Genomic DNA, 17,986 nt, shown 5'->3' on the forward strand with positions numbered 1-17,986 from the left:
ATTTATAAGCAATACATAATATGCTGAATGTTTCATTACATAGAATCGGATGGTACAGGGCCAGAGCGGTGGTGCAACCAATAGGGCGTCCACCTTGCATGTGTTAACCTAGGACGGACCATGATTCGATCCCCTGGCGTTCCATATGGTCCCCCCAGCCAGGAGCGATTTCTGAAGCACATAGCCAGGAGTAACCCCTAAGTGTCACTGGGTGTGGCCCAAAAACCAAAATAAAAAGAATAGGATGGTACAGATTTACTTAACTATTATATAGAGGAAGTAGTGCATTTCTAAAAAAAAAAAATCCACAATTTATTTTCTTAAAAATTATTGTTGGTTTTTTGAGAATGAAGCAGTAAAATTTACATGTGATTCAAAATAAAAAAAAAATTTAAAGTTGTTTCTTTAGGGTCACACTTGTATTGAGTATGTGTGTTTCAGGCTATACCTGAGGGGAATCTCAGCTTGATGATCCAGGGTTGCTCCCTTCTGCAGGGATCAGTAGGAGTTGGGATGGAATCTGGACTTCTGCATGCAAAGCATGTGCTCCTACCTTTAGAACTATTGACTCAACTTAGATTCTTTTTCTTTTTTTTCATTCAATAATCGACATATTTTCTTTTTCTTTTTTTTTTTGACATGTTTTCTTAAATGGAAAAAAGATGAAGAAAAGTTTGAGCTGGAAATGAACAAATGCTATTCCATTTATTCAAAAATACTGAGAACATTCTAGCTTTTTCTTTAACACACAATGACTGTAGATGGCTTTAGGAACTGTGGTACAGGGGATGTATTGTGCTGAGAATGATGTGTTCTGTCATGTTGTCATGTGCTCTCTTTGCTAATATGCTCTAGAAATAGTGCTGATTGTATATCTTCATGGAGCTCAATAATCTTGGTCTGGTGTGTGGACCCGTTTGTGGAGAATTCACAGCTTTTTTTTCTTTTTAAAAATTAGATCAGTGCATTTGCCAATTTTCAACATATAAATAACTGTTTTTAATAGCTTTTCTGATGCTTTATTTTTATTGTAGTAAAGATAAATTTATTGCCCATTTTTTGGGGGGGTTGTTGTGAGATTCAGTTCTAGTAATGTAAATAATCCAAACACTTTTTTACGAAAGACCAAGATTTTTGAGTATTTGAATAGGACTAGTAGAGTAAGGCATTCTGTTTTGTTCCTCACAGTGACCCCAACTGGTGGAAGGGCGAAACCCATCAAAGCATGGGGTTATTTCCTTCTAATTTTGTGACTGCAGATCTCACTGCGGAACCAGAAATGAGTAAGTATTTTCTAGTCTCTGAATAATCTTTAATCTCCTTAATGAAAATGGAGTAAAGCCAACATCTGGTCTAAAGACTCAAATATTTGGGGGCTTAGTACAAATGCAGTTCCTGAGCAGTAGATTATTTAACAGAATCATCTAATCAAAGAATTGAAAAAATTAATATATCAAGGTTATTTTAGACTATATTTGTGTCTTGACTTAGAATATAAGCAAAAGATAAACTTTTAAGTGCTTTAATGTATAACTTTACATTTATTTTAAGAAAAAGATAATGTTTTCTGTTTTGCAGTTAAAACAGAGAAGAAGACAGTGCAATTCAGTGATGATGTTCAGGTAGAGACAATAGAGCCAGAGCCAGAACAAGCTTTCATAGATGAAGTAAGTAGTTTAGAATTTGTTTGATGCTGTGCAAAATGAGTTTATCATGATTTAACTGTTCTATTGTTGGGTACTGGTTGTTCCTAGTGCTCTTATTGAAGTTTTTGGTTTTTTTCTAAGAATATTTTTGCATGCATGAATGTAACTTCTGATGCCACTATTTAACTTGCTGTAAAGTTATCCTTGGTGACATTTTGAACTTAATGAAAAACGAAATGTTATCTTTAAAGTTTATGCTGGGAGTTACAGGTACTTCTTTTTTTCAGGGGCTTCAGAAGTGCAGAGATTTAAGATGTACCTTCAGAGAAATATGGTGGAAGCTGTGCTGAGAGCAAAGTTGTCCATCTAGGTCAGGGAAAGTTGTGTTTGACTGTTTGCATCACGTTATACAAAACATTAGTTTCTGGCTATCGGGCTATCTAGAAACCTTATTTCTCTGACAATAGGTATTTTCATTTAGGATTTGTATTCTGTTAATCAGTAAAATAGCATTCATTGTGCTAATTATAATTAATTCATACTCTGATAGACCCTTATTATTTTTGGTAGGCATACTTAGGAAGGATTTTTTTTTTTTTTTGGTTTTTGGGCCACACCTGGTAACGCTCAGGGGTTACTCCTGGCTATGTGCTCAGAAGTTGCTCCTGGCTTGGGGACCATATGGGACGCCGGGGGATCGAACCGCGGTCCATCCAAGGCTAGTGCAGGCAAGGCAGGCACCTTACCTATTGCGCCACCGCCCGGCCCCAAGGAAGGATTTTTAATTTAATGTAATTCTTTGGTTTTTGGTCCACAGGGATTACTCCTGATTCTGTGCTCAGGAATCTGACAGTGCTTGGGGTACTATATAAGAAACTGGGAATTGATCCTGCGTCTGCCACTTGCAAGGCAAATGCACTACCTACCCTTGTACCATCATTCTGATTCATGAAATTCTTTTTTTTTTTTTCCTCTTAAAGCCAGTCAAATTGAGCAGTGGTATGAAATTCTCTTTTTTTTTTTTTTTTTTTTTTTTGGTTTTTGGGCCACACCCGGCAGTGCTCAGGGGTTACTCCTGGTTGTCTGCTCAGAAATAGCTCCTGGCAGGCACGGGGGACCATATGGGACACCGGGATTCGAACCAACCACCTTTGGTCCTGGATCGGCTGCTTGCAAGGCAAATGCCGCTGTGCTATCTCTCCGGGCCCTGAAATTCTTAATGTATTGATTGATTGATATTTCAGTGGTGTGTTTTTACATTCAAAAGTGCTGTCTATTTCAAAATGAGATTGCTTAGTGGGGAGTGCAGGCGGGCTTTATATGTGTTGGGACCCAGGTTGGGAGGACCCAGTGTTCTTCCTTCCCCTATCTTGTACACTCTACAGTACAGTACTGTGGTTTTTGGTGCTTTAATGTACCTACTTTACTAACTTTATGTTCTGTAATACATTGCAGTACTGTGTGTAAATTACACAACCTATGCAAATTAAAACAAGTGGAAGTTTTCAGTTTGATCTTTCTCGTTATTTTACTTACTCAGAATACTGTATTGTCAAGTACTGTGCATATACTGTACTACTGTGTACAGTACATGCAATTAGTTCCTCACTTAATGACCAAGTCGTTGAAACGGAACTTGGTCATTAAGTGAGGAGTATTGGAAATACAATAATTTTATATTTCCAATAAATAATTCTCCCAAATACTTGATTTTAAAATAATTTTTACATACCTGTGTCATGTTCATGCTGATTATCTCAAAATATTTTTCATCTATACAGGATTGGGGTTATAATTTTTGTTTTCATTAACCTTACATAAATTTTTTTATAATATTAGTCCTTACATTATTTACTGTGCATACTCATGTTTAACAGCATAACCATTAAAGCTATATGTAAAGTATGATAGTCATTTTTTTTGGATATTGATCTATATTTTGATTTTCAGAACTGCATATAGATATGAAGCTTTATAAATATAAATGTACTTATATAATGATGGTTACATCATTGGTCATACAACCAGAGATTCTTAAATAGACTAGTCATTACGGCCTGATCTTCCTACATAGGAGAAACAGACAAACCCATAGATCTTCTTTCTTCCTTTTGCGACAAACTGAAACATTAGTGGAAAGAAAATACAAAACGAATTCTTAAACTTTAGAAGAACAACTGTAATCTGCTGAGCTGTGCTTTACTAAAACAGCTGCTGTATCTTGTGTAGTGGAGAGGCAGCAACTCAGTGGTTGGAAATCAGTACTACCCTCTTGAGAGGTCACACCTGTTAGCACAGCAGTTGCTCCAGAACAGAGTGAGACAGAAATCTGTCAGTAAGACATGCTTGGGGGATGAGTGCTTCCATTGTGGGCTTCAGTGTGTCTTCTCTGAGGTTTAAGATGGTCTCTGCCAACAGTCTGAAGTGTATAGGGAGAGCTTTTAAAGAGCTTTGACTTTACATGATACTAAAAACATCGGTATTAAGTATATGAAAGCAAAAGTAGAATCTCCATAAATTCTGTAAGTGAATTACGGAAGCTCGTTCTCTCTCTCCTTCCCTCCTCTCTTCTCCCTCCCTTTGCTGCTTTTCATACCGAAGCTCTCACTTTCTTTTCTCTGCTGCTTTTCATACCAGCTCTTTCTTAATTTCCAACAGGCAAAGATGGACCAGTTGCTACAGATGCTGCAGAGTACAGACCCCAGTGATGATCAGCCTGATCTTCCAGAGCTCCTTCACCTTGAAGGTGAACCTGCTTCCCATCTGTTCTGCAAAGATAACCAGAAGTTATATCTAGTGTTCTTTTTGTTATTTATGTAAGATTAAGGAGAATGTGTTAACATTTCTCATTCTTTTGTGTGGTGTACCTTAAGACCCCTCCCAGAAATGGGTGGGTCTTAGGGTAATGTGGTGTACCCTAAGACCCACCCATTTCTGGGAGGGGTCTTAACCGGATAATAGGTGTGACCCTACCTGCAAGACCTCCCATTCCTGGGAGGGGTCGGGAAAAAGTTAGATAAGCCTGGGACGAAAGGGATTCGGCCCCCTTTTGTCTTTTGCCGTTTCTCTTTTGGCCCGGCTTGGTTTCCTGGTTTTTGGATCTTTGGGCCGCATGGAGCCCAAAGGGAAGATGGCTAACAGGAGATAAGATGCAGGGCTAGCATAATATAGCTGAATGCTTAAAAGGTTGACATAGGCCACACACCTGTGGTGGTTAGGGCATGAATAAAGATGATTCTTCCTGAAGCCTGCGTGTGAGTGATTTCACCTGGGCCTGGAACTCGCCGGCTGCATGGAGGTTGCAGAGCCATGTGGGCTGGATGGTATCCTCCACCATCCAGCCTCATCGTTAATTATTTCATGCTACACTTTTGATTCACTATTTAAACCATCAGGAGACTTTGAATTCTTATGCTTTTCTCTCAAAATGTAATCTTTTATTAAACATCTTGTCAGCTCGATTTTTTTAATTTGAGGTGTCACTACTTGACATTCCTCAGCTACCTTCTTTCTGTGTTTGTGTGGGGCCATATCCAGTAGTGCTCATGGGTTTTTCCTGGCTCTGTGCTTGGGGACCATGATGCGCTGGGGATATGACCTGGCCTTTTGCATGCAAAGCATGTGCCCAGCCCATTAAACTATCTTTTAATGTCATTCATATTTAAGATAATCTTACTTAAAAAAAAAAATCAATGTTGGGACAGAGATAGTACAGCAGGTAGGGCATTTGCCTTGCACACAGTTCACGTGGGTTCATTCCCTGGAATCACATGTGGTCCCCTGAGCACCACCAAGATTGATCCCTAAGCAGAGCCAAGAATAAGCCTTGAGCACTGTCAGGTGTGGCCCAAACCCCCTACCTTCCCAATGGAAAAACCAGTCTCCGGGTCTGTGGGCTAAAGTTAATTAATATAAATATGTTACTCCAAATTAGAGTCTTTATTCCTTATTATATAAGCATGCTTCAAACATTTGCTTTCCTTTGCTGCACTTTCTTAAATTTCATTAAATCCTGTCATTTTAGCAATGTGTCACCAGATGGGACCGCTCATTGATGAAAAGCTGGAAGATATTGATAGGTAAAAGAAAATGTGCTGCCTCTATACTGTGTACATCTTCCCTGAACTTGTCTCTAAGCTGCATGCTGAAATGGAATGCTCTTCCTCTCCCTTTCCCACCTCTTCTTTCCCTTCTCCCCTTCTCCCCTCCCTTCCCAGAACTTACTCTTGGCTTGGATTCTAGGACCATATGTAGTACCAGGGATCAAACTCAGGTCAGTCTCTGCAAAGCAGGTACCTTAACCTGCTATTCAGTCTCTCTTGTCCCCTCCCTCTCATGAAACCAGTTATCTATTAGTTTTCTACTAAATATAGAAGTTAAAATTAGACCTTTTTTGGGGTGAGGAATGGCACACCCAGTGATGCTTGGGGATTACTCCTGGCTCTGTTCTCAGGATTTAGTACTGGCTGTGCTCAGGGGACCATGTGGGATGGTCGGGGATCAAAGATCAAACCCAGTCAGCTGCATGCAAGGTAAACACTCTACCTGCTGTACTATTGCTCCAGCTTTTTTTTTTTTTCTTGAAGTGATGATTTTTCTGATCTTTGTTAAATTTTTTTTTTTTTTTTTCAAAATGAAGGTAAATGGTTATAATCATGCTGGCTGTAATGGTAGTATTAGAAGCTGTAAATCTGTTATAACTTCATAGGGAGTCCCTGGATATTTTTAGGTAAAATCTATACAATAAGCCACAATTTCCTCAGTGTTTAAATATTTGATGTTTTCTGTCCTTAGATTAGATTGTTAATATTAACTACTTATGCACATCTTTCTTTCACCAGTATTTTTTTATTTCACTATTTCTGCTGTTTTTTTAAGTAGTATTAGTATTTCAAATGATTGTATTACATTTCAGGAAACATTCAGAACTTTCAGAGCTTAATGTCAAAGTGATGGATGCACTTTCCTTATACACCAAGTTAATGAACGAAGATCCCATGTATTCTATGTATGCAAAATTGCAGAATCAGCAGTATTACATGCAGGCCTCGGGTGTGGCTAGTTCTCAGGTAAGGTACTGGAACTATGGTATATAGTTGAAGTTTGCCAACACGATAGGCCTTATTTGGAATATACGTTTTGCAAATGAAATATATACGTTTAACATGTACATGCATTTGTATACATTAAGACATATAAATATTTTATAATATATGCTAATTTTACATTTATTATGGGGATATTTACTTTTGTTTGGGGGCCACACCTGGCTCTGCACTTAGGAATTAGTCTTGGTGGTCTCAGGCTGTATGGGAAACCAGGGATTGAATCTGGGTTGACTTTTTGTTCAGGTAGATGACCTACTTCCTGTATACACTGGACTATCCTGACTTTTGTATATTAATATTTAAAATAGGTGACAACTAGGTGCAGGCAAGTGGGGTGTCTTTCCATCGCTCCTATTGTATGCAAGTGACTTAAGTCTTAATTTGTATTTATGTTTTTAATTAAATCCCTGTGAAATAAAGAGTTAAAAAGATTTTGACAGTTGAGTTTCAGTCATATAATGTTTCAGCACCCAACTCTTTATCTGAGTTCATTTTCCATCACCAATTTCCCTAGTTAGACTTCCTTCATCCCATCTCCACCCTACTGCCAGCCTGCCTCTATGGCTGGCTCTTTCTCTCTCTGTCTCTGTCTCTGTCTCTCTCTCTCTCTGTCTCTCTCTGTCTCTGTCTCTCTCTGTCTCTGTCTCTGTCTCTCTCTCTCTGTCTCTCTCTGTCTCTGTCTCTCTCTCTCTCTCTCTCTCTCTCTCTCTCTCTCTCTCTCTCTCTCTCCCTCCCTCCCTCCCTCCCAAAGGGACATGTGAAACACTAATTTCAATTTCCAGTTCTTGTCTAGAGTAATAATTTCTAACTATTGTCATAGTGGACCCTTCTCAGTGTGAACTGTACTCTCCTCTTGTTTTCTCGTTTTTATTGTCTTTGGGTATTATTCTCATACTTCAGGTTTGTTAGTTTTTATATCCAGCAGATGATTGTGATTATTCTATGTCCCTCTCTCTCTGAATCATTCATTTTAGCAGATACTCACGATGTCTATCCTTATATAAACAAATTTCACGACTTCATTGCTGACCTAGGTTTTTTGTTTTGTTTTTGGTCCACATCCAGTGATGCTCAGGGGTTACTTCTGGCTCTGTGCTCAGAAGTCTCTCCTGGCTTGGGAGACCATATGGGATGCCGGGGATTGAACCAAAGTCTGTCCTAGATCAGCTGCATGCAAGGCAAACGCCCTACCACTGCACTATCACTCCGGCCCCAATGATCTAGGTTTTTAAGCTGGTTGTCACATGGTACCCTGAACATCACCAAGTGTGACCAAAATACACACGCGTGCACACACACACAAACCAATTTTATTAGTATACAATGTGAAGCTATGTGTTAGATCCATAATACAGCTAGTAGGGAACTTGCTTGCATACAGCCAACCCCCAGTTCGACCCTCATACCTCATATATAACTTCCCAAGCACCACCAGGAGTTTTCCCTGAGTACAGAATCAGGAGTAAGCTCAGAGCACTTCCTGGTGTGGCCTTAGAAACAAAAATAAAATATTTTAAACTTAAGTTAACTTACTGTTACGAAGATAGATTTGTATCTAATATTTTGGTAAGAATATAAACCATAAAAGTTCCTTCAGTGGAAATAGTTTTTAAAAATGCCTGTCAACACAATGAAATTGTTGGGCTTTTGTACCTAATGGTACAAATCTTTGAGCCTCTAATTGTTTTCCGTAATCACCTTTCCTAGGTCTATGCGGGGCCTCCTCCAAGTGGTGCATATCTGGTTGCAGGGAATGCACAGATGAGCCAGCTCCAGAGCTACAGCCTTCCCCCAGAGCAACTGCCTTCTCTCAGCCAGGGAGTTGTTCCACCGCCTACCACCCCAGCGCTCTCCAGTCAGCAGGCGCAGGCCTCTTACCCTAAGTAAGCCCTTTGAGTATTCATGATTCTTTTGAGCTAGGGATGTTAATTTGTGAATACCCAAGACATTATGTACACATGAAAACTGGATAAGGAAAATCCAGGGTCAAAGATATATGATATATGTGTTGTTTGAGGGGATGAAGAGTGGATGGCACGAACCCCTACCATTGTGGTTTAGCCAACTGTCAAGTTCTGTTTCATAAACTCATCCAACTTTAGTAAGCTGAGAGTATTTGCTAAGTACATCGGTCAAATACTGTCCTTCATTTGTTGGTTTTCATTTAGGCTATATATGTTTAAGTGCTTTGATCACGTTGGTGTAGGATTTATAGTTCTGGTTTATCTCTTAAAGACTGATGTTTTCTTAATTTTACCCTGTGGAAAATTGAGTGTCTATTGCAGCAAGATGATTTTGTCTTTGTTTTGTTTTAGGGCCATACCCATTGGGATCAGGGGTTACTCCTGGCTCTGCGCTCAGGAATCACTCCTTACAGGCTCTGGGGACCATATGGGATGCTGGGTACTGAACCCAGGTCAACTGCATTGCATGCAAGGCAAATGTCCCCCTGCTCTGCTATCACTCCATCCCCAATTGCAGCAAGATGTAATAGCTGACAGGAGATAGTACAAGAAGCTACATGCCCTGCTGGTTCTAGAGACAAGTAGCTGAAATGACAGGCGGTTGTTTTAATCATTTACTTAGAGGGCCCTGATCACATAATCAGATGATTATATATGTATTACATGTCATAATGACAGAAATCAATATTTTGCTGAAAGCAAGTGAAAGACTTTTTGGGTTGGAAAGATAAATAGTACAGTAGGTAGGGTGTTTGTTTGCCTTGTATTTGGTAGAAGTAGGTTTGATCCTTGGTACACCATAAACTGGAACCCCACCAGGCATGATCTTTGAGCACAGACAGGAGTGTTAGGTATGACTCCCAAACAAAAGTTGGGATTTCTTAGACAGGATGGAATTTTAGAATTTATAGTATTCTGACTCAAAACAAATACGTTTTTGCGTGTTTGAGATTTTGGAGGCGGGATTGGGATGGGTTTGTTTGGTTTTTGTTTGGGAGCCAGGCTCAGGATAATTTAGGATGTCAGGGATTGAACCAGGTCAACTGCATTCAAAGCAGGCACTGTATCTGCTATACTATCACTGATCTCTTAAATTCTTGATGGTACACTCACAGTTTCTAGAAAACTTGTGACGGTTTCTGACATTACCTAATAAGAGCCCTCAATTCACCATATTTTATATTACTCTGAAAGAATCAGGCTTTACTTAGTATTTACCAGAAATAATACTGTTTTCCTAACTGGTTGTTAGTGTCAAAGTATGCTAACGCTTTAATACTGGAGATTACTTGACCTGTTCTTAAAAATCTGAGCCCTAAAAGATGATTTTTGTAAGAGACCAACTGCCAGTGGTACTTTTCCTGGCTGCTTTTCTGGGATTATTCGGGGCTATGTACCAGAAAGTAAAATAAAATTCCTGGGCAGGGCCTGCCCAACTTCGCTCATACACCGGAGCATTGCCTGACACACAGGTGCATGTCGGTATGCAGGGTTGGTGAACAGGATTTTGACCCTCACTCAAAATGGCAAAGTGCAATATGTGTTTAATATATTATTGTTAAAATTATATGGTTTTGTGTGAGTGTTTGCCTATTTTGACAGGTCACTGCATGGTGTGGCTCTCTCTCACAGTTTAAAATTTTGGCTCTTTGTGTCGAACTTGTTTGCCACCCCTGGTATACAGAGTGGCTCCTTGGAATAGTCCTCTTTCACTGACCAAAGCTGTTATCCTTTATTGTGGTGGAGGGCGGCCCACACCCATCTATGATAAAGGCTTCTGGTTCTGTTCTTGGGGACCATCCATGATGGGATCAAACCTGGGTCTCCTGCATACAAGACAAGTGCCTGAGCCACTGTGCTTGCTGTCTTTCTGGCCCCTAAATTCTCATTCTTGAGTGCCTTGCTTAGCTGCGTCTAACTTGAACACCCATCTTTCCCTCTCTGACACTGTTCCTCTGAGCTGTCACAGCGTGTTGGTACTCTGCTGTCCTTTTGGTCACTTCCCTAGTCTTGGGAGCTGGTGCCGAATTTGTCTTCCTCTTTATCTGTGTTTTTGGGTAGAAGCACTTAAACATGCACACACCGAGTTTAATAAGTGCTAATGGTGGGAATTTAAGTGTTAACCTAGGCCAGTGAGGTATAATTCTTAAGTTCATGCCAAGGATTCTCCAGGACTTTGAGTATTTGAAAACAGTTAAATGTATGACTTACATAGTCTACATAAATATGTAAGAAGGAAGATGCTTTGTGTAAATGCTCATGTGTACACTTTGACGTGGACTGAGCAGTTTGCCTTAATTAAACTATATTCAATTATGAGCCCCCTACCTTAGCTCTTAGAAAAGGGAGTGGGTGGGAGGGTGAGAGGGGAGAGAGATTTAGAAATAACAGTGGTCCTGTGGCTATCATTTCTCCTCTAGAGTGATCTTGATCACTGGGACAGCTGCTACTTGGTGTATTGATGGTAAAGCTTATGGACTGAATATACTGAACATTTAGTCTCTGCAGCCTTGCTACATTCTTGATGTCCAAGTATCATTACACAGTTTCTAGCTTCAGGGTTTTCCTGGCTTGTAGGCATACTCAAAAATTTCCTAATTTATTACAACATAAATTGCAAATAAGGATGCAATAGGAAAACCTCAGGATTAGGGTTCAGGGGATTGGGATTTTTGTTTTGGGGCCACACCTGGTGGTGCTCAGGGGTTACTCCTGGTGGTGCTTGGGGGATCATATGGGAAGTTGGGGTGCCTGGGATCAAACTTGGGTTAGCTTCTTGCGAGGCAAACGCCCTACCCACTGTGCTATTGCTCTGGCCCCTCAGAGAAGTATTTTAAGAAAAATAGACTCTGACCAGCCAAAATGTAGTCTCTGTTTAGGGTGCATTTCTGTATTCCAGGGAAGTGTCCCACACATCCCTTCTTGGGCTCTTTACTTAATTTTCCCACTCTGAGAAACTCATGTTTCCTCTTGAGCAAGTTCTCTTCCTCTCCTTCCCTCTTTTTCTCCAATAAGCTTGCTTAATAAAAAGAGAGACAAGAAAATATGCTAGAAAATAATAGTATTTTTTTATCATGGCAGTATGAAGTGATATATAAATGATAAATGAAATTTATTAATTGTATAGCATATGTGTGCAATTAAAAAGTTGTGAAAAGGCATGGTTGTTATTACTAAGATGGGCGCAGTTATAAATATTAAAGTTTTCTGGGCGTGGTGACAGTTGTAAGAATAATGAATGCCTGGACAGCTTGTAAGAGCTTGTTTTTTTGTTTCTTTAAATTGAAGTTTCATCGCTTTCAGATGGATTAATATTCTTGTTTTATGCTTACATTTCTCCTTACTGTGCTACACCTACCACCAGAATGTCGTCCTCCCACCATTGTTGATGGTTCTGTTCAAATATTTTGATGACACTTTTATTTACTGTGGGTTGTTTTAGGGTCACACCCAGTGACCCAAAGTCAAATGTTTGACCCAGAGTCAGGTTATTCCTGACTGCACTCAAGAATTACTCCTGACAGTAAGTATTTGGGGATGGAGTAGACCAGATAGGATGCCAGGGATTGAACCCAGGTCAGCCATTACCCATTGTGCTATCACTCTGGTCCCTTGACTACACATAAAATGTGACCTTTCCCTGCCCTCTGCAGTGCTGGTTATATCCCTGACCTGTGATCTCTCATATGGCCAACTATAATGGCCTATAATTGGCTATCTGGTTTCCCTCATTGTCCCATTGTGAGCACATTAACTGAGCTCAGGTCAATAAGTCACCAATAGTCATCTTTCTGTTTTATTCTACTATAATCTGGGCCTCTTTGGTCAGCAAGCCAAGGGGTATTCTAATATTCTCTCCCTAATCCTGCCACTTTCTCCTGCCACTCTGCCTTTTGCTCAGCCATTGCTGCCTCCTTTGCTATTTCTGGAACATGCCTGGCATTTTTTCTTCTCAAAGGCTTGTGTACTGTAGTTCTCTTTGATTGTCAGCGTTTTCTTGATAAGATTCCTCTCTTGCTTTTTTTAGGAGTCTGCTTAATTTGTCCTAAGAGATCATCCCTACCACCCTATGTTAACTTTCACTGTTATTTCAAGTATTGGTTCAGTATGCTTTCTTTTTCTTTTTAGTTAATACTTAAAAATTTATATGCGAGGGACCAGAGAGATAGCATGGAGGTAGGGCGTTTGCCTTGCATGCAGAAGGATTGTGGTTCAAATCCCGGCATTCCATATGGTCCCCTGAGCCTGCCAGGAGTGATTTCTGAGCGTAGTGCCAGGAGTGACTCCTGAGAGCTGCCGGGTGTGACCCAAAAAACAAAAAACAAAAAAACCAAACAAAAATGTATATGAAAATAAATTTATATAAAATTCTGTATAGATTTCTTATCATAGTTCTTCAACTAGAGAAAAGCTTCACAGCAATGAGGCCTCACCCTCTCATTTTTCTTATACTGTTCCCTTGCCTGAAATAACCATTTCTCCCATCATAGGTATTAAGCAGTTTTTGAGTGGACTGAATGGATGTTTAGTGAATAGCTGTCCTGTTTATTTCCCAAGTAAATTAGCACCTGTCTAATTGCCTGTATTTTCTCTTTTGTAGTGCAATGGTTGGCTCTGTTCAAGGAAGTGCATATCCCACCCAAGCCTCAGTGTACAGTCCTCCTCCTGTCGCTGCTGCTGCTACTGCTGATGTTGCTCTCTACCAGAATGCAGGGACTAATCTGTCCCAGGTGCCAAACTATAACTTGACATCAGCATTGCCTCAGCCAGGAAGCAGCCAGCAGCCGCCTCCACCTCAGCAGCCGTATTCACAGAAGGCTCTACTATAGGACTCGGATTCTCTTTGTGGCACATGTCTGCGGAATGCCTTTGGCATTGTCCCAAGGTTCTTATGTCTTAAGATTTGTTTGTCCTCAGCTTATAGGAATCTGTCTGGGTCAGCAGTTCAGATATTCAAGAAGGTAGAGCGCTTGGATATGCACTGACTTCAGAGCTTCTCCCTGCCCCTTTCCCCAGAAGAATGAAACTACTTACAACATTTACTTCCTTTCATAATATGAAAGAATGGAGACAAGATTATTTGTCTTGTAAACAACACTCAGTCTGTAAAACGGCAAACTTACAAAACCTTTTGTGGCAAATATTGTGTGTATATATATGTGTATATATTATATATATTGATGTGTAACTTCATTAGTGGTCATTTTGAATCACAGTGGTGATCATGTGAATATATTTAACACTGTTAAATTAATTTACATTGCTATTTTATTTTAATCATAAACAACTACCATGTTTCATAAGTTTGTGTAGGTTTAAGATAATCTCACTATCTTGTAAACTGCAGGAGAACAAAGCTGTAGCATATTTACATGAAGTCATCATGCTGTTCTGTTTCCCTTTAAACTGAACTTTCCTTTCATTGTGAGCTAAATTATCAGGTGAACGTTATGTCTCTCTTGTTTCTGCATACTACTAGCTGTCATCACACCAGCGTATAGTAGCAGAATTTGGTGCAATTATAGCAATTATAGCAAATGATTCTGTTCCCTTTTAAACTTTTTTTTAGCATGATATATCAGAATATTGTGGGACCAAGAGACAAAACGGAGGTGGATTATGTTCTTTATATCTCTCTTTGTCTAAATTGAAAATTAGGGGGCCGGCGTGGTGGCACTAGAGGTAAGGTGTCTTGTCTTGCCAGCGCTAGCCTAGGACGGACCACGGTTCGATCCCCTGGCGTCCCATATGGTCCCCCAAGCCAGGAACGACTTCTGAGCGCATAGCCAGGAGTAAACCCTGTGGGTCACCGGGTGTGGCCCAAAAACCAAAAAAAAAAAAAAGAAAAAGAAAAAGAAAGAAAGAAAATTAGGTTTCTAAACTGAATACCTTGTTTTCTTGGTGGCAGTGACACCAAAGATAGAGGCAATGAATAGAAATTTAACTGGAAAGAAAACGTAAATCACACTACATTTTCAAAGTCTTGTAATTATTTAGAATATAATCAAAATTTAATTCATCTATTTTATCCCATTACTCATCTTTTAAATCATGTTAGCACATGGTATCCTTTCATTCTCATTAAATTGGATATAAGTAGATGTTTCAAAGGAATCTATATTTCTGACGGCTTAACAATTTTGTATTGTTATCTTTCAAACTGGTTTGGGGACCTATTCTTTCTCTCATAGTCTAACAGGTTTATTTTGTCCTCTTATGCAGGCAGAGTAATGTTTTGTTTTAAACCCCATGAAATACGTTCTCCACTGACATTTTAACCTTTTAAATATTTATAATTTCCCTAATTGTGTTATACTATTATTCAACACTGTGTTGTTCTTTAAACAACTGAGAAAACCAGCTGTCTTATTAGATCAATTTCTTCGACAGATTCCACACTATAATTGAACATATATAATTGAACATATATAATTGAACATATATAACTGTATTTTCTAAGATGAGTGTAACAAGGTAGCCTGTTTTCTTTCCCTTATGGACAAATGATTTATTGTTGGCAAATAATTTTAAGGTGACTGCTGTAACGTTAAAGGTCCAAATTTGCAGCACCATCTTCAACTTCTTGCTTCTCTCCAGTGTTGTGTTTTTCTGAGATTAGAGGAATTTTGTCCTCAAAACACAAAGTTCAAATTGAATTCATGTTTGTTGTAGTAGGTTCTATTCCAGTTTGAAAATTCCATTGAAAATTCTACTTTAAATGATAATGTACCCAAATTATATTTTTCTTCGATAAACTTACCATTTTCCATATTACTTTGATAGGCTTTGTGCTGTAAAATCAATTACATATTTTCTGGTATGCTTTTTGCCCCTTAAAAAAATCAGAGACTAGTAAGGTGGAAATAAGGTACCGTATTGTAGTGCATGTACATTTTTTTTATTCTTAGGCTTAAAAAAGCTTAAACAATGATTACTTGAAATATATACCTTATTATTTTATATTTTAATTTGGTATAAAGATGTTAGACGGGAAAAAATGGTAGAAAAATTTCACAAAGATGAACTATTGATCTTTTAGAGGATTTGACTAGGGCCATATAGTAGCAAAAATAATTTTTTTTGAAAAATTAGTGTATATGTTGCACTTTTAAACATATCTTCCTTTATAGCTATCTCCTTTTAGGAGGAATAATCATAAATAAGATGAAGTCATTAGAATGTGAATTTCTACGAAGCAAATTTTATTTCTCAGTATAGTTCTTTAAAAAATTTGGACTGTTCCCATAAAAACCCTAATTGTATACCTGGCATAATTATTTCCATCGTAACCCCATGACCAAGTGGATGTGATAATCTCTCACTCCCTGTATCTGTTGGGCGTAGTCCATGGTTTGTACTTTACGTAGTTTTACTGTCTTTCCTAACTTGATGCTCCTCCTTTGCTGTTACCTGTCTCTTCCGTAAGAGACCTTTTTATGTGCCTAGAGATTTCCTTCTTTATATTAAAAACTACTGGAACTTTAATTCTGTTCTTTTTAATTTTTGTATTTAAAATGCTTCATTGACTACCAGCATTTATTTGTTACAGTCATGTGATGCGTATAATTCAGCTTAAAAATAGTTTTAATCCAAAGCTTCAAATGAACATTTAGTAGTTAATTGACATTTACACTATAGACCTAATTAGTGTCCCATATGGTAAATTATGTAAGTATAAAGACTATAAATTACCTTCTAAAATGAAATCCTTTCAATTTGGTCAAACTTTCACTCAATACATTAAAATCAAGGTTTTTTTCTCTCCTATTTGAGTTTACGTCACAGTTCTAATAATTAAAGTCTCCTATTATGCCTCTTAAAATATTTAATTACAAAGTTATACTTTAACTTTTTGGACAGTCTACCCATCAGTGGGATCCTATAAGGTGCCAGGGCTTGAACTCAAGTTGACCTCATGCCCTACCCAATGTGATATTGCTCCAATCCCTACTATGCTTCTATTTTTAAAATTCTATTACTTCTATTTTTTGTTTTTGTTTTTGTTTTTGTTTTTTTTGGACCACACCTGTTTGATGCTCAGGGGTTACTCCTGGCTACACACTCAGACTCAAAAATTGCCCCTGGCAATTTCTGGGGGAACCACATGGGACGCCTGGAGATGGAACTGCGATGTTTCCTTGGCTAGCGCTTGCAAGGCAGACACCTTACCTCTAGCGCCACCTCACTGGCCCCCTATTACTTCTATTTTTAAAATTAATTTTTGGATTAGCTGCTTACTAGACCCCTTAGAATAAAAATGTGCAGAAGAAACTTTTTTTTCACTTTTTTTTCATCCTTGCACGGGGCCATGCTAATTTTCTCTGTATCATTCCAGTTTTAGTGTATGTGCTGCCAAAGCGAGCACATACAGATGAAACTTAATAGTATTTCCATGAGGACCTTGATTTCAGTTATCTTTTATTTTATAATGATGGTTAGTGTTCGAGGAAGTGTATTTTCAAGTGTGGATAGTTACTATGTTCTGTGTTCTGAATACAGCTTATGTGTTCATTTTATTGTAAAACTTCTTTTAAAATGATACTGTTTAGTATTATATTTTTGAGGTTTCCATAGTTTCAGCAGTATTTTATCTTTATGATATTCCAGTGAATGTAATTACTACTTTTTTTCAAAGTGCCAGATTACATAGTAAACTATTAAATTTTATAAGACCTGGACAAAAGCAAACTGGACTGGGATGGGAGTTACCTTGCACGTGGCCTATCCAGGTTTGATCCCTGGCATTTCATATGATCCCCTGGAATATCACCAGGAGTGATTCCTGAGTGCAGAGCCAGGGATAACCCTTCAGCACTGCCAGCTGTGGCCCAAAAACTAAAAATAGATAAAAAGCAAACTGGACATGTTTTAATGGTCTTCTATGATGGTCATATATTTAAGGAATAAGAATATTATTTTTTATAGAAGAGTAGTATCTAATTTTTTATTTAGTACCCTTATCAGTAAAAGTATTTTTGAGTTTATAGCATGTATATATATATATATATGTTCATTTTACAAATTATACAAGTTCAACTATGTTCAGCTGTTTGTAGTTTATAAAACCCCCAAAATACAAATTTTTAAAGGGTGAGATAAGAAATTAATAGTCTGTTATTTTCTTCTTGTATCTACTGGTTCATGTCACTTGTATCCTATGTTGTATATTTCCAATTTGAAGACCACTGTTTTAGGGGTTGAAATTAAACAAAGGTAGTACTTGATACTAGAAGAGATGCTGTTCCTGGAAGCTTCTTATGTTAATAAT

The 17,986-nt window shown here is 38.4% G+C and overlaps 1 protein-coding gene and 1 non-coding gene across 2 annotated transcripts in view; one reads left to right on the forward strand and one right to left on the reverse strand.

Annotated features, from left to right (window-relative positions):
* STAM (signal transducing adaptor molecule) overlaps positions 1-14,043 on the forward strand; it is a 40,867-nt gene extending 26,824 nt beyond the window's left edge. Inside the window, exons 8-14 of the mRNA XM_049777783.1 lie at positions 1,189-1,283; positions 1,579-1,667; positions 4,305-4,392; positions 5,671-5,725; positions 6,562-6,715; positions 8,462-8,637; positions 13,319-14,043. Coding sequence (XP_049633740.1) covers positions 1,189-1,283; positions 1,579-1,667; positions 4,305-4,392; positions 5,671-5,725; positions 6,562-6,715; positions 8,462-8,637; positions 13,319-13,547 — 886 coding nt within the window. The 3' untranslated portion in view covers positions 13,548-14,043. The remainder of the gene's footprint in view (positions 1-1,188; positions 1,284-1,578; positions 1,668-4,304; positions 4,393-5,670; positions 5,726-6,561; positions 6,716-8,461; positions 8,638-13,318) is intronic.
* Positions 14,044-16,971: 2,928 nt separating this feature from the next.
* On the reverse strand, positions 16,972-17,083 carry LOC126014531 (U6 spliceosomal RNA). Its single transcript, XR_007497577.1, has one exon. It is a non-coding gene; the product is annotated as a U6 spliceosomal RNA (small nuclear RNA).
* Positions 17,084-17,986: the final 903 nt, after the last annotated feature.

The sequence above is a fragment of the Suncus etruscus genome, chromosome 7, assembly GCF_024139225.1.
Source record: "Suncus etruscus isolate mSunEtr1 chromosome 7, mSunEtr1.pri.cur, whole genome shotgun sequence".
In the NCBI taxonomy this organism is placed as follows: domain Eukaryota; kingdom Metazoa; phylum Chordata; class Mammalia; order Eulipotyphla; family Soricidae; genus Suncus; species Suncus etruscus.